The sequence below is a fragment of the Cyprinodon tularosa genome, unplaced genomic scaffold, assembly GCF_016077235.1.
Source record: "Cyprinodon tularosa strain WSP-4 unplaced genomic scaffold, ASM1607723v1 ctg222, whole genome shotgun sequence".
Taxonomy (NCBI): domain Eukaryota; kingdom Metazoa; phylum Chordata; class Actinopteri; order Cyprinodontiformes; family Cyprinodontidae; genus Cyprinodon; species Cyprinodon tularosa.
Genome location: NW_024038830.1, coordinates 1,273,876 through 1,297,503, shown reverse-complemented (window position 1 = coordinate 1,297,503; position 23,628 = coordinate 1,273,876). Strand labels below are relative to the sequence as shown.

The 23,628-nt window shown below is 37.1% G+C and overlaps 1 protein-coding gene across 1 annotated transcript; it reads right to left on the bottom strand.

Annotated features, from left to right (window-relative positions):
* Positions 1–18,665, bottom strand: LOC119784291 (sodium-dependent lysophosphatidylcholine symporter 1-B-like). Its single transcript, XM_038286268.1, has 14 exons — positions 18,427–18,665; positions 16,226–16,357; positions 15,897–16,021; positions 12,539–12,662; positions 12,380–12,458; positions 12,129–12,277; positions 8,579–8,669; positions 8,221–8,342; positions 8,023–8,106; positions 5,694–5,777; positions 5,504–5,616; positions 5,281–5,424; positions 1,473–1,649; positions 1–1,347 (listed from the first exon to the last, which is right to left on the bottom strand). The coding sequence occupies exons 1-14, from the start codon at positions 18,514–18,516 to the stop codon at positions 1,305–1,307; spliced, it is 1,557 nt and encodes a 518-aa protein (XP_038142196.1). The 5' UTR covers positions 18,517–18,665; the 3' UTR covers positions 1–1,304.
* Between the last annotated feature and the right edge of the window lie 4,963 nt (positions 18,666–23,628).

The following is a 23,628-nucleotide window of genomic DNA, read 5'->3' as shown; positions in this document are numbered from 1 at the left end:
TCAGTTTGAACAAATTTTATTCAGTGATTTCAAACTTTACATTCAGATTTCCTTTCAACAATTTCAGTATTGCTCACATTTCTTATATTTACAATATATACACACAGCCACACGTATGCATACACAACTGATTAGATCATGTGATCCTTCATAATGTGCTTGTACAAAAACACCAACAAACTCAGTAGAACATGTAATGTACCTTTCAAAATTCTAAGAATCCTACCAGTAGCATTTAGGTTGATCACATTCTTGAAAAAGCAGCTTGTAACTCATGACTTAAACCTTCGCAGAAATGAGTTGCTCATTAGAATTAAAGATCATTGGCTGACAGTATTGCCGCTGTCCACTCCGTTGTTGATAAATAACAAAAAAAATACATTTTTAGGAGCAAAGGATAATCTCTTAGACAATACATTTAAATAAATATTTAAATAATGCCTCTCGCCTTCTTAGTTTATGAGAACTTGACCTCTTATACTGGTGCTGACCTTGTTGACACATCGAACTAAAAACGATCAAAACTTCATTGCAAAGAATTCAAAATGTCACTTTTTGCATCATCAGATACAAAAAAAACCTTCAATTAAGATAAAATCTCACGACAACTGCAAGTGACTGAGCCTAACTACAGATTGTACTTCATTTGGTAGAAAAACATGTCTTCTTCAGAACATTGAATTATAAAAAAACAGGAGGTGATCTTGAAAAATCACAAATGGAGTGTTTACAAACCCTGTGAACAACAGATAAATCCAAAGAAACAGCTAACTTCAAAAGTAACATCACATTGCTGTCTCCATGAAGTCAAAGTTAAATAACAATAATAAAAAACAACAACAAATAAACAGATAAGATCTGTCAGCCAAAGATTTAGGGAGGTAAAGGAGACGAAGAAGGAAGTGGAGTGAGAATGGGAAATAGGAGTGAGAACAGGAAGCAGGAGTGAGAACGGGAAACAAGGTGGATTTTGGTTTCAATTGGAACAACAAAAAAAGAAACTAGTGGAACATCTTAGTAAACAACATATGTTTGGAAAAACATTTCTTCATTTAACAATGAATGAGAAAAAATAAAGGCTTTTCTGACAGTTTGGCTCCATGGTGATGAAACAATGTTCTTTTGGGTTCTTATACAAACGTTTCACTGTAGTTGAACTCTGGAAAATGTAAAACTAAATACTGTGGCCACTAGAGGGCACCCCAAACCTACTTAAGTTGTGGTGCAAAGCAGGTTAATGCTGGTGAAAAGGCAGCTGTGTTGGTCTGGTGTTTATCAGTCCTGACAGGCGTCCAAAGCAGTTGCTACACGCTGCTTCCCAATTCTGACGATTCTGATTCCGAGTCCCTGTTAGGAGGCAGAAAATTAAGCAGAAGTCAGACACAAAATATGCAGAAAAAGGTAAAAAAAAAAAAAAAAAAAACTGCTAAAATACATTTTTATGGTGTTACATGACATTATTCCTCACTTACAACAAATCCTCCAGGAGTTTGCGGTTGCCTTGCCTCCTTTCCTCGTCGATGGGGTAGGTCCAGATCACTAAAAGTCCGATGATAATGAGGACGATGGGCACAGGAGAGACCAGGACCTTCAGGGTTAAACTGACTGCCTCAGGCTGGACACAGCCGCCGGTTACATACCCAGCAAATCTACAAAAATATGCAGCAAAAAGGTGAAAAAGTTGAGCTATTGTGAGTTCACTTCAACTTCATCAAGGATTATATGAGCGCATGACGGCTGGAGTATATGGAAGCAAATCGTTACCATATTTAAATGTGGCTGCATTGTTTGACTCATAAATGAAATTAGTAATCAATCATCCTGTTTGCATTTTCTTCTTCAACACCGCTCATCCTTTTACTTAAAATTAAAAAGACATTTGAGATTTATTTTTCAAAATGTACCACAGCAAATACATACCAAAATTCAATTTGAAATGTAAAATTTGAAAATGAAAAGGCATTTCTGGAAATGCTTTTTCATTTTAATGTGGCTGCATTGTTTGGCTCATAAATGAAATTAGTAATCAATCATCCTATTAGCATTTTTATTTTCTTCTTTAAGACTGCACAATTTATGCCATAATCAAAGAGAAAATACAGCGGACATTGCTTCTTAATTAAGTAAAAGGATGAGCAGTGTTGACAAATAAAATAAAAATGCAAATATGATGATTGATTACCAATTTCATTTATGAGCCAAACAATGCTGCCACATTCTTAAAATGAAAAGGCATTTCCAGAAATGCTTTCAAATTTTTACAATTTAAATTGAATTTTGGTATGTATTTGCTGGGGTACATTTTGAAAAATAAATCTCAACTGTCTTTTTCTTTTTCATTTTAATTAAGTAAAATGAGCGGTGTTAAAGAAGAAAATGAAAATGCAAACAGGATGATTGATTACTAATTTCATTTATGAGCCAAACAATGCAGCCACATTCTTAAAATGAAAAAGGATTCCTGAAAATGCTTTTTCATTTTAAATATGGTAACGATTTGCTTCCATAGGAGTCGAGTTGTAGAGTCCTGCAGAAGTATTCGTACCTTTTCACATTTTAGCATTTGTTACAGCTAACAAACTCAGCATGTTTGAAGGGATTTATGTGACAAACCAACCCAGAGTAGTGCACAACTGTGAAGTGAAAGAAAACTAAAGCATGCTATTCAAAAGCATATTTGTTTATTTTTAAGCTGCTGCTTTGAAATAAAATCTAAAGCAAACAGCCTTCGGGAGTCATTTGGTTTGTAAATCGAGGCTCGTAAATTCATGTATATATCCACCTGAACAGGAAACACAGAAAATAGGTCAGAGGAGAAAGTTATGGAGGAGTTTGAAGTAGGGTTAGTTAATATAGCAGTGATCAGTCACAACCTTAAAAAAAAAAAAAAAAAAAAAAAAAAAAAAAAGGCCTTTATGGAAAAGTGGTAAACAGTAAACCGCAAGAGACTCGGTTTAATTTCTTTCCTCATGTTTTGTTGGAGATAATTGGAAAAAGATGGGGTAGGGTTAGGGTTAGCCCTCCAGTCAGATGAGACCTAAATTAGGTTTTTTTAGGCCAAAAAAAATCACTCTGAAAACATCAATGCTGCTCTGAAACATGGAGGTTGGAGCATCATGCTTTGGCAATGCAATTTTGAAACAGAAACTGGGAAGCTGGGCAGAGTCTATAGGAAAGTGAACTGAGCAAAATGCAGGGCAACCCTGGGGGATAATGACATTAAGGTGTAATTTCACCCCTTTAAGGCCCCGTCCACACGAAGACGAACCCTGGCCTAAACGCACAAATTTTTCACCAAACCAGCCTCTCATCCACACGAAGCCGGCGTTTCGGGGGTCTGTAAACGATCTTTTTTTTATTCAGCCTTCAGAGTGGGAAGATTCTGAAACGCTGTTTTCGCGTTTCCATCTTTACGCTCTAACCGCATATTTTTTTTTACACGCATGCGTCATAGCGTCGCCTCTAAACACGCATGCGCGACACATCACAACAACAATGGCGCCGTTGCTGCTAATGCTACTCACCCTGCTGTCGGGCTTACAACAGAATCTTCTTCTTCTGGAATATCTCCAGGAAGAACAGAGCAATATCGACGACATAGTTCAGCACCTGAATTTGACTTAACCACGAAAATGGACCCGCAGGGCAACCATGTATAAATATTAGTGCACATGCCCAACATTTCGTCGCCTATTTTTGCTTTGGCACCACAGCGCCACTTACAGGCCTGGCATACATTTTGCAGCGTTTTCATGCATTCGTGTGGACGCTCACATTTATTTTACGTCTCCGTCTTTACGGCAAACGTTTTGGAAAATATCAGCGTTTCGTGTTCGTTTTGACTTCGTGTGGACGGGGCCTAAGAAGAGGACAATCTTACACATACAGCAACCGCTGAAAAACATATTTTATATATCATATTTTATATTTAAGCATACATATGGAATAGAATGGCCCAGACTTTAACACTCAAACTTGGATACCCCAAAAGACTTGCAGCTGTACTTTCAGCAATAGGTAATAATTAAATTTACAACTCAAATTGCCTTAAAACAAACAAGTCACTTTTCTAGATTTATCCAGTTTAAAGGTAATAGCTACAGCCTTTTTTTTTTTCTTTTTTTTTTTTTTTATCAAAGCCGTACATAAATTTCTTTTTCTTTTATCAATACATCCACAGGAATTCCTATGTGGTCGGGTTAGGGTTTAATGTCCACCGATCCCAACCACAGGTGAGCTTTTGCCGAGTTTGAATTCAGCGGCTGCGTCCTCCAAAGGCCAGAATCGTCGGCCGGTTACATCATAGCACGGCGCCGAGGTCTTTTCGGATTGGAAGACTCCTCTTTATGCAGCCAACAAATGCACCTTCCGTTTTGCCCATTTTGAAGGACAGGTTCAGTGTATCCTATGTAGCCTAGGGTATCCCGTGATTCATTGCGAGTCCAAGCACGCTGGCTGCTCCGTGCTCAGAGGAAAAAGGTAAACGTCGCCGAACAGTGATGAATATTCTATGTGCAGTTTAATACAAGTATGTGTATAGTTCCTTGTAAAATTGTTGATTTAAATGATTACTGAGACACATATGTGGCAGGTAATGTTTGGTTTATTGAAAGGTTTTTATCGGTCCCCTGTTCAAATTGGGTTTGGCTGTCATTTAAGCAGAGATTCTGATATATCTGCAGTGTTGGGACTATAAATCTGATATTCCTCAACAATGAAGTAGCACCAAGAACAGAAATGAGAAGTTCTGCATTCATTCTTTGCCTATTTTGTGTGTCAACTGTAATGGTTATTAGACGACAGAGCAGGAGCGGAGAAGGCTGGACCTGTTTGAATCCATAGCCAAACTCTTTCGGCCTCCTTAATTTTCCAGACTTTCAAGGACCCACACCAGATAGATTGGATCCTTCAAGGTTGCGGCCTTTAAAGTTTAACCCATTCAACTTTGCTTGAAATTGCGAACAAAATGTTAGCATTTGCATTGGTGGACAGTAGGTGTGTGCGCCACCTGCTGGCCTGGAGGAGTAAAACTTGTGTCCGTCTCCTTTAACTACGCAAATGTCTTATTTTCATCCAACTTTAGAACTAAGCTCCACTCTATGTTAATCTGTAATATGTTAATCTACAAAAATCTATTAGTTTCAATACTGTGATGATGTGTGCTCAATTAAAAACATATGTGGTATGAATGTCTATGCAAGTTGTTACAGTCTCTGAAAACAGTAATTTATTTAATGATAATACAGGAGACACAATAATATAACGAATAAATAAACTTACTTTAAACTGAGAGTTGAAATGCCCAAAGACAAGCCAGAGGCAAACTTGATGAAGAACACATAGAAAGAATAGAAGAGCGCTTCATGACCGTGGATGTCTGGATTTTGAACTTTGAAGTCATCCACAACATCTGGAAGCATTGACCTGAAAGACAAACAACAGTTAACTCCTGATAAAACAGAAAAAACAAGGAAAAGTTGCAGCGGATATTCTGGCTTCTCACCAAGGTAGGAGGAATGCCGCCGCCACGCTCACACCCGCCGCCACCGAGACCAGATAGGAAATGATCAGATGGCTCTGGACGGAGACTATCAGGATCATGAAGGGTACCGCCCACTGGAGGAACAGATAGAAATAAGTTATTATCCTGAGGAGGGGATTTTATTTCACAGATGAAAAAATAAAATACAGACCAAGATGCCGCAGTAAGTCGCCGTCTTCTTCCCAAACCGAGTCAGGAACCACTGCCACCACGGGATTGTTAAAGTTCCTGACAGCTAAAGAAATATGGTAAACACATAATGCTCAGTATGTGCCATCATCAAACAACTGCAATAACGGCAAAGATAGATTTGTAAGAATCCAATCCCAGAGATGCAGAAGCACCAAGTTCAATTTTTTTTAAACATACTATGATACATTAATTAGATTAATAAAATATAAAATTACAGCCACTGCGTAGATAAAGGAAACAATTATAGAGAGCCTTTTTTAAAAATTTTGTAATTATTTTTAGTTTTTAAATGTGTTTATTTTATTATTTTTTTATCTATTTAATTTTTATATATAGTAATAATCTTATTTTTTTATATATTTATTTAATAAATTAAAAAATAATAATAAAATTAAAAACTAATAATAAAAAATCAAATAGAGGAGAGAATTAAGAACATACACTTCTGACAAAAGATTTTAAAGATCACTTCAAATCTGTAGACTTTTAGTAATTGGACTGTGATAAGAGAAAAGGTGGTTATCATTAGAAAGCTTAGACAAGTTCAAAAAGTTATATGAAGGTTTGGATGTAAATTGTGAAAAAAGTTTAAAGTTAAAGTTGAGTAGAAAAGATAAACCTAATAGACTCCTTAGTCAACTTGTAAAAACAAAAATTTTTTTAGAATCTGGTGAACAATAGGAAAAATTGAATAAATCAATGGATGCAAAATGTTTTCAGGTTAAAAATGAGCTTTTATAGTGCCAATTGTCTCCAACTACTGAAGTTAAATAAAATAATCACACTGCATTTCTAATGGTAACATGAAATATTCAGAACATCCGGTCATTAGACACTTTAGACACCTCAATGTGATCTTCATTTTAGCCTCCTCGGTTTTCCTTTCTAATCTAAAACTGTGCCCAGATTTATTTTTTAAACAATCCACTTAGGTTAAGAAATAAACAGGCTTAAGAATATGTCTACTTTTTATTTTATGGAGAAACACAAAAGGGCAGCTGACATCTCTGCAGACCCCACACATTCTGGACAAACTGTTTTACCCCAGGGAAGCACTACTACTGAGTGTCATGTATAAAAAACAGCCACCACATAGATGGTTTATATATATTAGGGATGGGACGATTTATGAAAACCGTCCGAACCGTTCGGTTCGACTGTCTCGGTTCGATTCTGTTTCGTTCGGTACATGCGCTGCTCCTTTTCTCATAGGGGAAGCGTTTACACTCCAGAGCAGAAGGTGGCGGTACTGCGACCAAAGCCAACCACCAGTAGTAAACAAGAAGAAGAAGAAGCTTAGCCGGGTGTAGCAGGGAAAAAAATCAGTTGTTGTGGAGAATTGTGTCGGAATGGCAAGTGGGAAAGAACAGGAGTTGGAAGACGCGCCAGCAGCACTTTATAGGGCTGCTGTATGGGAGCGCTTTGCATTTTGAGTGACCAACGATGACGGTGGAAAGAAAGTTGTGGATAAAAGTGCAACAGTGTGCAAGCATTGTGCAACATGTTTTGTTTATGCTAACAACAACATGTCATGCTAACCCCGAAATCCCTCATACTCCGTCAGCAACCCCCGCTCCGCCCCCCTGCGCTCAAGACCGGCTGCTCAAAGCAAAGCCTACAGCCCCCACTGTGGCTCCCCTCCGCTCCCTTGGAGATGGTAGAGAGCATGCGCGAGATGATTAAATTCAAAGCAGCAAAACATACGGAAATGATCCAGGGTTTCCGCGGATCATTAAACATAATTACAATCCATTATTTTTGGGGGGATTTTTTCATTAATTTCATAAATTTTTATGGGATTTCGGTGTAACAATCAACATATACCGAATCGAACCGAAAACCGTGACCACGAAACCGTGAATCGAACTGAACCGTGGATTTTGTGAACCGTTCCACCCCTAATATATATATATATATATATATATATATATATATATATATATATATATATATATATATATATATATATATATATATATATCCCAACAAATTGGATGGCAATGCAAACTTTGAAGGAAAAGATTTCCTTTTCCTCCTCTACCAGAAAAGTAGCCCTGCAGAAACTTAATAAGCTAATAGTGAGAAGGGTTGCTTAGCAACAGAGGCTCCTCTTAATGCCATCTCTGCATTTATTTCTAGCTAAGGCTGATAACGCAAACTGTAGTCGTTCAGCCCACAGTAGTAATTGTGAAAATGGTCTGAGGCCAGGATCATATTTCAGACAGTAATGGTGTTCTCTAAAGGCCTTTACAGGAAGGAGCCTTGAGTGGAAAATAAGAAACCCTCACCATGATGACCAGCAAGATATTCTGGAAGTCCTCCCTGTGGCCCAGAGCGTGAGTGATGAAAAGGGCAAAGTTTCCTTCCAGCAGCTTTTCAAGTTAAAAGACATCATAAGGAAAAAGTCAGCAGGGTTGATTATAAAACTAGCATCAGATTTCTTTAGCAGGCATTGTAACTGAGCAGATTTTACAGATAATTTTTACCATGAAGGCCAGAGATGTGAAGAGGAAGCCAATGACCAGTTTGACGTAGGGTCCATGACTTACAATCACCCAAAGGCCTTGGCGGAAGGTGAGCGGCGGAGCTGATGTTTTCCGACCGCTCCCTAGAAGACAACAGGAATATAAGAACAAGGAAAACTAATCAACAGTCCCAAAGATTGTTAACTGAAGAGGATGATCCTTAAAGTTAAACAGTGTCTGTGTTTCACATTCAGAGCTAAAGGTTACCCATGCTTTACAGCACAGTTCAGAGAAAGGATCTCAAATACTGACTGTCTGAAAACTAAAGGCTTAAAACAAAAAAGGTTGTCAAAACACAAACAATTGAACGGTTGTTTACCTTTTTGCTCCTTCACACCAAAAAATAGGACTGCTGCACAAAAGACGTAGATGATGCAGATGACTCCTGAAGCTAGCAAGTACGCTCGTTTCTAAAGGAAGGGAAACAAGGAGAGGACTCAGGCTGATCGTCTTAACACTCGCAAACATTTATGATGTGACTTCAGTCGGCCCATTTCTCAATTCCTTTAACCACTGCTGGAGAAGAAAAAGAAAGTCATTCTAACCACTCTTTTTAAAACCGCTAGAGCTTAGTGGTAATGGAAGGACATCATCTCCAAACATACAGGAGCTACACATGTAGTATATCATGAGAAAGTTGATTTACTTCTGTATTTCTATTCAAAAAGTCAAACTTGTATATTAATTTGTTACACACAGTCTGCAAAAACGATATAGAAATAAGTAAAAACTTCTTAAATTAAGTGTATTTATCCTTATTCTAAGTAGGTAAATGAGATAGTTTGCCAATGGAATGAGTATTTTTACTCTTAAGATAATTAGAGAATATGCACTTGAAATAAGACAATGCAATTGTGTTTTCTTATTTTAGGTGTAAATTGTCTTGTTCCATTGGCAAAATGCACGTATTTTAAGAAAAAATTACTTTCGATTTCAATTTTTTCCAGTGAAGGCTGTGTCTGAATATCCGCCCTATTCACTATATTGGGCCAGTGGATGAAAAATTAGTGGACTCCAAAGTTCACAAATGCACCTTGAAAAGTAGTGATCATCCATGGTCACTAGATGAGCAGATATATTCCAGATTGCTTTGCAAGAGCTAGCCTTGCATCATGCCATTTGTTGTGGCGATGACAAAGATGGCCCAGGCACCGTTCAAGTGATCATCGTGCACAGATGTATGCAGGACATGAGTTTCAGGGGTTGCATTCATTGTGTTAGGCCATTTGAGCAAGAGACAGAAGCATCTCACTTTGGCTAAAGACTAAAAGGATTGGACTGCTGCTGAGTGGTCCAAAGTTATGTTCTCTGATTAAAGTATATTTTAGCTTTTTTTAGGAAATCAAAGGCCCAATATCATCTGGAAGAAGGGAGGAGAGGTAAAGACTCCATGTTGCTTGACATCCTATGCAAAGTAGTCAGTAGCTGCATTAATTTATCCTCGTGAGACCATCCTGATCTCGCAAGCTTTCAAGGTTTCACTCGCTAATTAGTCTGGAGACTCTCCGTTAAAGAAAATTAGGAGCCGTTCACCAAACGAACGTCCGATCAGCGTTGGCTTTGAGGCGGATTGAGGTGTGACGCAACGAGAAGCGCGACAGTTCAGTCTAAAGAACATGGCGGCTTCAGCCGATGAAACTAGCGTTAGCGTGGCTATCGAGCAAGTTTTATCGGAATTACAGAGTATGTCTTCACTGAAAGAAGAGCAAAACACTGCTCTGGAGGCTTTTCTCAGAGGAAAAGATGTTTTTGCTCTTCTCCCGACTGGTTTTGGCAAGAGTAGCCTGGCTGTTAGCACGTCATATGCTTCGTTGATCTGATCGGTTCATTTGGCCCGTCTATCACCAACCTAGGCCAATCAGCTAACCAGTATTTTCGCCTCTTCCCAAAATTACTTCTACGGAAGGTTTCCAGATGGATATGCGGAGCAAATCCATCTGGCGGAGTCAGGTTAGCATTAACTTTCCATTAACCATAAAATTACGCAAAAAAATTAAGTTGCAATTACATAAATTAAAGGAATAGTACACCCAAAACATGATTAGCCTTCATTTTCTACCTACCCCCATGCTGAACAACACTCTGGAGTACTTTTTTGATATCTCAAATGCATCTGGAGATCTGGGAGGCTTCTTGCTGTCTGCTGACATTCAAATAATGGAGGTCTATGGTGCCCGAGGCAGAAAGGTCCATAAAAGTCCACAAAAAACGTGTCAATATTCCTCCATACTGCTCGTCCAATGTATTCCAAGTGTCCTGAGTGGGTAGCGTCCATAATTTACTCGAAACGAAGTCATTTAGAATGTTTTTTGAGCATAAACAGTAGTGTATAGGATTTCCTAAAAGCGCGCGCCTGCGAGTTCACGACGCTACGGAAACCGCGGCAGACCAAACCAGATGAAAGTGCGCATTCGGCTCGGCAAAGAACTCATGCTCTTCCTCAACACTGAAGTCCTCAGACATTTTTCTTCCGTTGTATCTTTCTTTGCACAGGTAAACAGCACATTTCTTCTTCTATGCTTGCATTATCGGCAGAGCAGACGCTGAATGCGCACTTTCATCTGGTTTGGTCTGCCGCGGTTTCCGTAGACTCGTGAACGCGCTTTTAGGAAATCCTATACACTACTGTTTATGCTCTAAAAACATTCTAAATGACTTCGTTTCGAGTAAATTCTGGATGCTACCCACTCAGGACACTTGGAATACATTGGACGAGCAGTATGGAGGAATATTGACACGTTTTTTGTGGACTTTTATGGACCTTTCTGCCTCGGGCGCCATAGACCTCCACTATTTGAATGTCAGCAGACAGCAAGAAGCCTCCCAGATCTCCAGATGCATTTGAGATATCAAAAAAGTACTCCAGAGTGTTGTTCAACATGGGGGTGAGTAGAAAATGAAGGCTAATCATGTTTTGGGTCTACTATTCCTTTAATTTTCTAAATTGAAATACTGCATTTTTAAAAAGAAAAAAAGCTCACAGTTTTAGATAAAATTTTTATGCTTCTATGGGATTTGTTTTTCGGGTTCCATCGAAATTATTATATTTCCAAAAAATGCAATGGAAACACTTTTTTTTAACATCATATTTCAAATGATCAAACAAGAACTTAATGCCTTGTTAAAAGACAAAGAGGAAGAGTGGAAGTAGCTGAAGGATTCATAAGGAGACTGAATATTTTTTTAACTTTTAGTTTATGACAATGAGGCAGAAGAGCCCTAGAGCATGGCTGAAATATGGATAGATCTCTTTACATCCACCACTGCCATGTTGTTTTCTGGAGTTATGACCTGAACAAATATATTCACCTGCAATTTTAACGTTTTTTTGTTATGTTTTTATGGAAATATAGCAATAGCAAAAATATGTATTTTTGAAATGAGCAGAATGTTTATAATGCAAACACAGCTAGTGATGGTTAGGGTTGACTTTTGACAAATTATATTAAACAATATTCTAATATAATTGTCAAAATTTAAATAAACACTTATATATTAGTCCTTGTTAATGAATAAATCTTACAAGTTTCACTTTTTGAATGGAAACACTGTTGAAAAATAACCTTTTTCATGATATTCTAATTTTTATGACACCTCTGCATCTTCAGTCCCACGGCAGCTCTAAAGAATTTCCATAGCTTCATGCTGCCAACACCGTGCAGTAACAGTGTGTTATAGAATCACATTTTTTTTCCTAGACTACAGGGGGCTGAAAACAAATGCAAAAAAAAGTTTCAGATTTCTATTAGTTGAGAAATTATTTTTTTTTTTTCTACATTTCTGTTACCTCGTTTTGGTCCAACACAACATATCAATAATTCTTATGAAACTGAAGGAAAAAAAATGGATCAAAAGTCTGAGACACTTACTGAATCTTCCAGTGAAACTATGGTGGTGTTTAAGGTGGTGTTGGTGCTGTTGTGGTCTTCAGGCTCAGTGGGACAAGTGGAGACTCCGCCTACTATCTGTCCCTGGATTGCCGTTCCCAGCACTGTGCCCAGCACCTCAACCGTCATACCTAAAGGTCCCCAAAGTTTGCAAAATCAGCACATTTGACAAAAAAAATTAATAAAAAATATACATATATACATAAATGAATCAAGTGGAGTGTGTAACATACGGTAGGCGGTGGCCGAGTCTCGCTCTTTCTGGTCGTTGCTGATAAACATGGTGAGGGCTGAATATGGCACATGGAAGCACTGCAGTCAGAAAAAAGCCATTAGCTAAAGAAGTGTGACGGAGAGAGGAAGAAGAAGTAACTGATGAGGTACCAACTAACCGTCTGCATTGACTGAAAGAGGCAGTAAAACACCAGGTACCAGATGACCTTTCCTTCCTCAAACGAAGGCACATACCAGATCAGGATGTAGGTGAGTACAGCAAAGGGAGTCGAGCAAAGGATCCTGCACAGAAATGAGTGAAACACATCAAGGACTTGATACTTTTTAAAAAGTTTCAATTTGTAAATACATGAGGGATTATGAAGAAAATTGCACATTTACTTTTTTTAAATACACCAAGGAAAATCAAAAATACAGTATCCATCCATTACGACTGTGTTTAATTAATTATCCACTTGTTTTTTTATCCCAGTCAGATTTACAGTCACTGCTTTTCTTCTCTTTGTGCTTTGTGAATAATCCCTCTAATCCTTCCTGGTCAGCGCCGGTCCCTGGAGGAAGGGTTGAGGCAGGGCAGCATGAGGTGATGAGGGGACTCTGACCCCACTGCCTTGTAACGGCCACCTCATGCTTCACAGGTCCTAGAAGTTCACCTTCTGCCCATGTTTGAGGTCTTTTGTGTGATTTTTTTTATTTTTCAGGATCACCCTCTATTGACCGCCATCTTCTCACTCTGCAACATAATGCTGGTGCTTCTTTGTGAGCAGGGTGTGTTCAGGTTGAGTGTTATTTTCTCCCATACAAAGAAGTCTCCTGCTAGGCCGAGTCAGCTATGGTTTCAAGTTCTCTGACCTGACTTCTGGGAAACAGTTAACAGCTTTCTTTAACTCTATGTTTCCACAGTCCACTTCTTCATAGGATGTCAAAATTGGAGAGTGTAAAACAAACTCATTTACTGTCTTGTCACTTATTGTATTTATAGCATCATGATAAATGGGGCTGTGAAAATCTTCAACTTCCCCTTTGCAGAAAAAGCTTAATAAATTAAAGGTTAAATAAAGTTCAGCAAGGCATTGAAAGTGTTGTTTTTTTTTTTTAGCTTTTATGTGTCTGAGATTCATGAAAGGTTGACAGCTGAACTGTTTGGAGGTAAATAATATACTTAACTAACAAACAAGAGAACCTGGCTCTCACAAATATTAGTTGCAGTTATTCTTTGTCTTCAAGCTTTCATGTACTGTAAATTAAACATTTTCTTCCCTCTTTGACGTATCTATAAACACAGAAGAATGTTTCTTTGTTGGATAAGAGGCCTGCAGCTGGTAAAACTGCAACTCTGCCTCGTGTAATAATATTTAAGCCATTCTAGTGTCACTAAATGACACATCTGCCCTAAAGCTATCAGGAGGCAAGTGATACAGGAAATAACCTCAAACTGCTTAAGATCCTTCTAAAACTCTGATAGTTTTTTTTTTTATCAAAACAAAATAAGCATGAATAAATTATAAATGTGTTGCATTTAAAAAAAGTTTTTAAAATAAACGTTTTTTTAAAAATTGTTTGACCCCACATGGCTTTAAAAACGGTGCTTCTCTAAACTCCCCTTCATTATCAGGAAACCCACATGTGGCGCTCATGGTTTAGCCTTCTCTAATTGGCTGGATCAGATGGTGTGTTGTGGGTGGGACCAATCACAGCAGACGCCGGGGAACTTCCTCTTTCCCACCTACTTCTGCAGTCCTTGCTTTTTAAAGACCTGCTGGCTGCCGTGTATGAGAAATCAGTCATTGCATCAGCTTCTGCTGCATATTCAGGCTCCGCTTTAAATATCGTTACTGACTCAAATATTGTTGTAGCTGTGGTGAACAAACCAACTCCCTGATGAAGCTCAGACATTTAAATAAAGCCGCTGTGATGATTACATGCTATAAAGAGGAGCATACATGTAAATTTTACAGCTTGAACTTCTGTTACCTCAGTCTCAGTCTTTTTAAAGGTTTATATGCAGGGTGTAATAAAGATCAGACTTTCAGCAGAAGACGCTTCTAGATCCGGTCCTCATTATTCCTCATCGAGCTATTAGGACGTTTTAAGTCACCCCACATTTCTGTGGTGTTTATTAATAAAGCAGCTAGAGTTTAAAAATAATATCAGACTGCATCTTTCCAACGATCAGCCCCTTCTTTCCTTTTAGCGCCTTCAGCCTTGCTGCCATGGTTACTGAAGAAAATGGGCTTTTTCTGCCACCCCTCTTTCTCCATCCACTCAGAAACCTTTGCAGCTCAGCTTCTCATTCTTCATGACCAGATTTAAAATTTTTCCAGACTTAATTTCTAGAGATCTAAATGTTTCCAGGGGAAGTTTTGGTGTTGTACAAAAGCTGACGTTTAACTCGGCTTTCGTACAACACCAAAAATTTATGGAGGATGGACAAAGTGGATGTACAGAAGACGGCCACTGAAAAAATTAAAAAATAAGTTAACAAATTTTTTTTTTTTTTTTCAGTTTAATATGGGAAAAAAGTCAGAATTCTGAGAAAAAAATCAGAGTTCTGAGAAAAGTCACAATTCTGAGATCAAAGTCGGAATTCTGAGATCAAAGTCGGAATTCTGAGATCAAAGTCACAATTCTGAGATCAAAGTCACAATTCTGAGATCAAAGTCACAATTCTGAGATTAAAGTCAAAATTCTGAGATCAAAGTCACAATTCTGAGATCAAAGTCACAATTCTGAGATCAAAGTCAGAATTCTGAGATCAAAGTCACAATTCTGAGATCAAAGTCACAATTCTGAGATCAAAGTCAGAATTCTGAGATCAAAGTCACAATTCTGAGATCAAAGTCACAATTCTGAGATCAAAGTCAGAATTCTGAGATTAAAGTCAGAATTCTGAGATCAAAGTCACAATTCTGAGATCACAGTCACAATTCTGAGATCAAAGTCACAATTCTGAGATCAAAGTCACAATTCTGAGATTAAAGTCACAATTCTGAGATCAAAGTCACAATTCTGAGATTAAAGTCACAATTCTGAGGGAAAAAAAGAAGTCAGTATTCTCAGATCAAAGTCGGAATTCTGAGATTAAAGTCAGAATTCTGAGAAAAAAAGAAGTCAGTATTCTCAGATCAAAGTCAGAATTCTGAGATCAAAACCGAAATTCTGAGATTAAAGTCAGAATTCTGAGAAAAATCAGAATTCTGAGATTAAAGTCAGAATTCTGAGACCAAAGTCAGAATTTTAAGATCAAATTCGGAATTCTGAGATTAAAGTCAGAATTCTGAGAAAAAAAAAGTTTCTCATATTATACTGAAATAAAATCTAAAAATCTGTTAACTTTTTAAAAAAAATTTTAAGTGGCCCTAATCCTTTCCATATGGATGGATGCAAGGAAAGAAACATGTTAGGATGTACTGACAGCTGGATGTATGCAAAGCTAAATGGATAGAGGGGATGGATCTTTAGATAAATATAGAAAAGGCCAAATTAATGGATGAACAAATGACTGGTTTAACCTACCAGGGCATCATGCGGCCGATGCCAGTCCATCTGCTTCGGCTCACCAGGAACCCCACAGTGGGGTCTGTGACAGCATCCCAAGCCCGACCCACAAACAAAATGATGGAGGCATAGAAAGGATCCAGCTGCAATGATATTGGTGCCAAGGAAGAGTGAGTAAAACACATCCACCAAGGTCAGTGTGTGCTGCTACTGAAAATAAAAACACTGATAATCTGGCTGAGATAACTGGTTGCAAAAACAGGAGCAATATTTTATAATCTTCTAATTGTTTTATGATGTGATTTTGTACAACTTCTCCTTTTTTTAAGGAGGCACATGCTAATCACCTGAGCCACATCAAGCAGGTAGATCTGGAGGAAGAAGCCCAGAGCGCTGCCTGTTATCTGGTAAGGGGCTCCCCCGAAAGCATAGCACAGTTTGTTCCACACCGTCAGCCCGCTCTTCCGCTGTTCCTTTGGCTGGAAGAGAAACATCAGATGTATAACAGAGCCGACGTGACCTTGGAACGATTTTTGCTTCTGATTTGTAAAAACTCCCTAAGGATTCATGAAGGGATCTCTTTTTTTAAAATCCTCACACTCTGCTTCACGCACACTCAGTCACTACTCTCTCTTTCACTAATGCAGAAATGAATGAGTCAGAGCTGAGGTTACTCTAGTTCATACTCGGCCTACATCATGCATCAGCCGAGCTCAGCCATTGGCTCCTGAAATAGGATGTTGCAGGTTATGTGACATTTTTCTACAGACTAGCCTGAGTGCTGCATTCTAATTATCTGAGACTAACCATCTTAAGGAATCTAAAGAGAGGAAAACTACTGATACTTTAAATGTGTAAAATTAAAATACATGCGCCAGAAACCATGTCAAGTTCTAAAGAAAAAGAGTGGAAAATCTCAGGAAGCGATTGGTTAACAGTCTTATAAGGCAAAACATTTAATTATAAATAACCAAGCTTTTTTACACTGAGTCTAAAGAACAGCCCCATCCATTCAACTCTTAATGATCTAAATGTCTGGTTGTTTCACGTATTGTTTAAATAATTCATTTAAGTCACTCAGAACAATTTTTCTCTTTGAAGTCAAGTCTTACGTGTCCGATTAGATCTGGGATAGAGCACAAAAAAATTGGGTGCAGCAAAAATGTGGTAAAGCTTAAAACTCATAAAAGATTGGGTCTCCGTAGCATTTATATGCATTCGGAGAATAAAAAGACTTTTTATGCAGCCTTTTTTGTGTGCTTTTTAACTAAATTCTTTGTTCAGAGATATTTTATTAGGCTGCAGTTAAATGAAGCAAAGAAACCCAGCATGAAATCGACTTTGTTTCCTACTGTTGTGTCATTAGCAGGGGCAAAGCTAGATGGGGGGCCAGGGTTGACCATGGCCACCCTTACCCAATCATTGGCCACCCCTAAAATGGCAGCAGTAATACTATCAATATTCAAATCATTTTCATTTTTCACAGAATAACAATTATTCAATAACAAAAACACTGTGGTTAATTATGCACAGAAATATATTAACATTAAAGATGATAAGTACGGAAAATGCAAGTCAGTCTTCAGTTTAATCATAGATAAATAACTATTCTAATAAAAACTTTGTAATAAACTATTTTTGTAGATATTAGTACTTGTAAATATCAATTTTATGCAGGATGATTATTGTTAAATTTAGGTAAGTAATGACAATGGAAAATATGTTCAGCCCAGAACTCAAACCTGAAAGAGTTTTATCAACTATACCTTTTATCTAGATGGGTGTTTAAATATATGTGACTATTTCTTAGCAAAGGTTGTAGGAAAGTATAGTTTGTCTTTATTAAGAAAATATGGATGTTGTGGTTTTTCATTTTCCTGGTGGATCAGTATAGATTGACTCTAAGATTCTGGTGCCGATCTGCTTTCGGCCACCCTTCAGTGTGCATTGGGTTATTGCCTGGCCTCCCTTAGAAACATTTTCTAGCTACGCCTCTGGTCATTTGGCCAAATTTGAACAAAGCATTAAAAAAAGCCTTTGCAAGTCCTGCAAATGAAATCCTTACCTTAACTCACCTGCGTACTAAATAAGAATGCATTAAAGATCTTTATATATATATATATATATATATATATATATATATATATATATATATATATATATATATATATATATATATATATATATTAGTAGCACTTTCGAAAGCGTGTTTTTTTTTTTACCATTTTATTCAAATCGACCTGCTTTTAACAGAGAGGACTATGTTCTGCGCCTCACCGACCATGGGAACTGCTTGAAGCCTTTTTTTTTTTAAATAAAAGTAGATGTTTCTTTAAACACATTTGCTGCAAATAGGTCCAGCAGTAGAACAGGTGGGGGGATCAGGGTGAAATTCAAATCCCGAGGGCAGAGAAGGACACCGCATGACATTAACAACCACGGCGCCTTTTTTACGCATTTAGATGAAACATATGTTGACATGCTGTCCAAATTCACCTTAGACAGAATATATGTATATCTATATATACATGTAGTGTGAAAAGCCTACCTTGATCGCTTTGATTTCTGTCTTCATAGGTTTGATTGTCGACGTTAGTAAAGTTGCGTTGTACTGCTCGGCGCCTTCTCCACGTGCCATCTTTGTCCGATAAAATGATTAATATAAGTCCAATCTGATTAAATGATTTAGATTTTATTTTTTATTTAAAAGCTCTTCCTCACAGCTGCATCCTGGTGGCTGTTTGACTCCACTCTACGGTTAGATGTCCACCTCATTCATTCTTTGCGGCGACGTCACGAAGTCACGCATATCGAATGTTTGAAGGTATGGCAAGACGCTTTACCGCAAAATCAAGTTACCATTTCTGATCACTTGCATCCCCCTTACAAATAGGGATGGTCAGAATTCTGAGATTAAAGTCAGAATTCAGAGAAAAAAAGTCAGAATTCTGAGATTAAAGTCAGAATTCTAAGAAAAAAGTCAGAATTCTGACTTTTTTCCCCATTATTGAGAAATATACAAACAAAGAATCCTACATTTGTTGATATATTTATTTTTTATTATAATTTATGTATGTATTATTTAAATATCAGATAGAAAATGGTGTATCATAGGAGATTTTTTAAAGAATTCAAACAAGGCAAATCTAAATATCTAAATCTATGACACTACATGAGTTCTGGATAGAACACATTTACAAAGAAGGTTATGTTAAACACAAAACATGTATGTATATATATATATATATATATATATATATATATATATATATATATATATATATATATATATATATATATATATATATATATATATATATATATATATATATATATACTTATGTATCTGTTTGTTTATTTCTGACTTAATTATTGCCTTGTTTTGGTTGTCCCCCAACAAATAGCATGCTTTAGAGCAGTGGTTCCCAAAGATTTTCTTCTGGGCCCCCCTTTGGATTACAATAAAATTTCCACGCCCCAACCCAAAAAACAAAAAATAAACTGGGCACACACATCGTTCAACCAGATATAATAAACCTATACACATATTTTTTTTTAAACTCCACTGAAGTTTATTTCACACTTCTACTACACACCATCTTTACAGTGGAACACTTTTGTGTAACTGTATTTTTTCATAGTTCTATACTGTAGATTAGAAGAGGATTTTTTGTTGTCTGTGTTATTTTAAACATATTTATTTTTTTTTTAATTTGTAACAATATTTAACTTTGCTATCATCAATACATTAAAAAAGAATCTGTGCAAAATGGAGTGAAAACATTTAACAGCTCCCTGAGAGTTTTTTCTTTGTACTTTAATCCTCCCAACTTTTCAGTGGCTGTAGTGAGCCTGCTTGTTGCTGCAGATCTTCTCAAATCTGCGTTGCAGTGTCACAACTGTCCATTATGCTCAGTCAAGCAAGCACTGTTTTTTTTTTTTTTTTTTTGTAGTTTTTTTTTCTTCATTCATCCATACCGCTTCCCGCGCCTCCCCTGCAATGGCATTGCGCCCCCCCTAACTTTTAACCTATTGATTAATCCTCATTAATCCGATCAATCATCTCAGCTCTAAATTACAACCTTACATAATAACACATGGATAATGAATATAACTTGGAATTTAATTTAGCACATGACCAAAGGTAAACTTAAATGTATCAGAGATGTATTGGGGTTGGACAGCTGCACCTAGGATAAGTCAACCCCTTCATGAAAAGCATCTTTATTACTCACTATAGCACCTTTTTGCTATCGCTATCTGCTCCAAACTGTGGAAAATTAACCCACTTTTTGGGGTAAAAAAATCTCAGTTCAGTTCTCCAATACCCCTTTTCTAGTCCAACTATAGTGTCCAGATAGAAGCAATTTGTCCCTCTCTCTGTCACATTCTTCTTTGTTTAAACACTAAGATAATTGCTCACATGTTTGCAACAAACGTAGAGCAGTTTAATTAGCTTTAGTAAAACAGAAACAAATATTAATTGTTTTGTTCTGTTGATCCGATAACTAATGCAATGCATTCAAATTACTTGCAAATGCTCAACTGACTGACCCACGGAACGTTTTGGTGGTATTAGATACTGAAGTATAGAAGGGAGTAACAGACCGAAGTGAAGTCTTGAAAAAAAAAAAAAAAACTTCACTTGGTTCAAAGTATTTGTGGTTTTGTGATGCTCTGGGACTACATCACTTCTTCTGAGGCAGAAAACCTGCAGTTTATAGAGGGACGGGTGCATTTATTTGAGTAATAAAATCCTGGGAAAGGAAGCTGAGGGCTGACTGGATGTACAAACATGAAAGATGATCCAGGGGTGTATCTTAAAAACTGCAAAGGGTTTGTTTTAGAAGTTGCCAGATTTCAGTACACTGCCTATAGTATCTTGGGTTGTTGAGGCATTGTAGACACCTCTAAATCGTAAAATGTTTTTGGATTATTTTTAACATTTCATGGCTAAATGTTTACATTTAAAATGGCAAATTCTCCTAAAACAATTATTCTTCCATTAGCTATCATGTCAACTGTAAATGGAGAACATGTACTCATCTGGGGCTGAAAGCAAATTACACATTATTAGAAATAAAGTGAGGTTTTCTTTTGTCAGTGAAAGAAAAACATTCAGGATGTTTGATTTGTTATTATTGTTATTTTTGATGAGACAAGGACACTCTAGAAGTTTAAAATGCTTTGTTTGGATTTTCAAGACGTTGAATAGATTTTTAAATTGTTCTTGATATTTTTGAATAAACTAGCTTGCCATACTTTGCAGAATTTTTTTATTTATATATTTTTAGAGTCACGATTTGAGAGCCATTAAAATTCTAAGTCCTTCATGAATATCAAAAGCACATATCTTTACATTTACGTTGATCGTATCTCAAGATGCTTTCAGAGCCACATAAATGCTAACGTATATTTTTTATATGTTCTTGCTTTAATTTTATGAAGTTAGGTAAATGATTTTAAGACTGCCACTGTGAAAACCACTTTCAAAGAAATTACAGATATCTAGTTCCTTTTACTTTTTTGTACTTCCCATCATTAGATGTACAATTGCATAGACTCAAATACTCACTGGTTATTTTTGCTCTTTTTACTTTATTTTTGAAATAGAAACAAACAATTCTTTGAAATCATGTCCTTTTCTTTTAGTGAAAGAGTCAGTGTCGCATTTGTGGACATCAAAATTAGACAGAAAGAAATTTAAAATAACTCAGAAAGAGATGCAGGTTAGGATGAGTCCAGAAACTGTTGTGGTTTTTCTTTTATCATGTTCTAGTTTTCTTTCGCAGACCGGTGATCTAAAGCAAAACTAAGCAAACGTGGTTAGCTGAGTAAAATAAGCTGCCTACGTGATAAACGATAACCTCAAACATTTTCCCCTACAGATTTGCTTGCAGTAGAGCTGATATTAAAGGATGTCATATTTCAATAAGGAGCATACGTTTTCTATGTATGATCCTGACAGGCCCAAGAACGGTTTCACAGGCTTTTGATCTAATAAGCTTTTTATTTGCTCTGTTCAAATTTACTTAATATGTGTCTTATAGATGGTAAGGAACACTTATATTATGACTATTTGCATAGTTTTTTTTACCTGCTTTTGAAATGTTACTTTTTAAAATCATGTCTGTTGCACAGGTTTTGACATCATTCTGTTAAATGTAGGGTGACCATATTTTCCTTTCGGAAAACCAGGACACCTTGGAGCGGGGGGTGGGGGTTTGGGAGAGATGTCTATATCTACAGTTGATTTATTAAAAATGCTTTTCAGTAAAAGTCAACAGCAATAACTCCAATAACAAACGATAATTTTATTCAAAATGTATTTATTAAAAATGCTTAACATTTCCTGTAATGAATGAATAGCACAATGAAAGAAATAATGTCTCATCTAAACATCCCTCACTTAACAAAAAAAGTTAACAATAACTCTCAACTCCCAATAACAGATGATACTCAGCCTCAGCAATGAACGAAATAATGTCTGTTCTGTAGGCTATTGGAAAAAATTAATTAACAAATGAGCTAATTAACAAAAAATACCTCTTGTGTAGCAAAAATAACTCAAAATGTACCAAAAACGAACAAACATATCAATAGACTATCTTTACTTTCGGTATCCAGGTGGCTTTTCAGACTCCTTGCACCTCCATTGGACACCGAGACATATGTGCCTGCTTTGCACACTGTGCACAAGGCATCCAATGTGTCTCGACCCAGTCTGAAAGCGGGGAAACTCTTTTGTAAATCATCGGTAAACATACATTTGCGCTTTTGCATGTTGTTGGCGTACTGACAACCACGCTATCTATATTCTGATTAAGAACAGGGCTGCCCGCACTGACGCGGCTCACGCAGCGTCGTGCGCAGTGCCCTAGAGCCTGTAAATATAATGGTCCTTAAGGTAATTTAAAAAATCAGGACATTTCCTCACTTTCTAAAAAAAACCCGGGACGCTCGGGACAGGACGTGAAATACGGATATGTCCTGGGAAATGCGGATGTTTGGTAACCATAGTTAAATGAAGCCTAGGTGGAAGTTCAAATGAATAAACTGGATCATTTACCCTCATGCAATCGGAGGCTCATTCTTCTGATAAGCAGCCAATTAGCGTTCAACCGCACCTCCTCATAATTCCATCAACATCTAGAGTCAAGCTGAAAATACCTTCAGATCAACAGCTCAACCTGCTACCCAACAAACATCTGATTTGGATCACATGTCAGACTTTGATTCTGATGATCCTGATTCAACCCTTCTCCATCCCCTTCTTCACCATCTTCGCAATCCATCTTGCCCCTATTGAAGTAATTCATTGGAGTCGGTCTGCTTTCACAAGGCATACCCAGCCGACCTGGCAGATGACCACCATGTTGAGTTTGGCTCTGCCAGAGATTTCTTCCCAAGGGGAGTTTTTGTCTCTACTGTCGCTCTATGCTTGCTCATCATGGAGGTTCATACGAAGCTGTACCTTGTTCCAGCTAGCATCCCTGTTCTCATTCAGCATCTTATACATATAATCCCAACTAAATTTTAGTGTTAATGAACCACATAAAGGCCTGAGCGCAAAAGTCTTACAATATTGTTACAATAAAACAGGTTGAACTGGCAGTTACTTTATATATATTTTCCCTTTTTTATACATGAATAAACATTTTCTTATTAATAACCTCATGGTATTTTTCAATGTTTTTTTTTACTTTCATAAAGTTGACTTTTTGTTCTCTATAGTGCAACTAAAAGAGTT

Excerpts from the sequence above, each read along its gene's own strand:
- LOC119784291 (XM_038286268.1), bottom strand. The coding sequence starts at position 18,516 with ATGGCACGTGGAGAAGGCGCCGAGCAGTACAACGCAACTTTACTAACG. Across the intron at positions 12,663-15,896 it reads ATCGGCCGCATGATGCCCTG|GATCCTTTGCTCGACTCCCT; the intron begins GTAGGTTAAACC and ends ATTTCTGTGCAG. Across the intron at positions 5,617-5,693 it reads CGACTTACTGCGGCATCTTG|TGGGCGGTACCCTTCATGAT; the intron begins GTCTGTATTTTA and ends CTGTTCCTCCAG.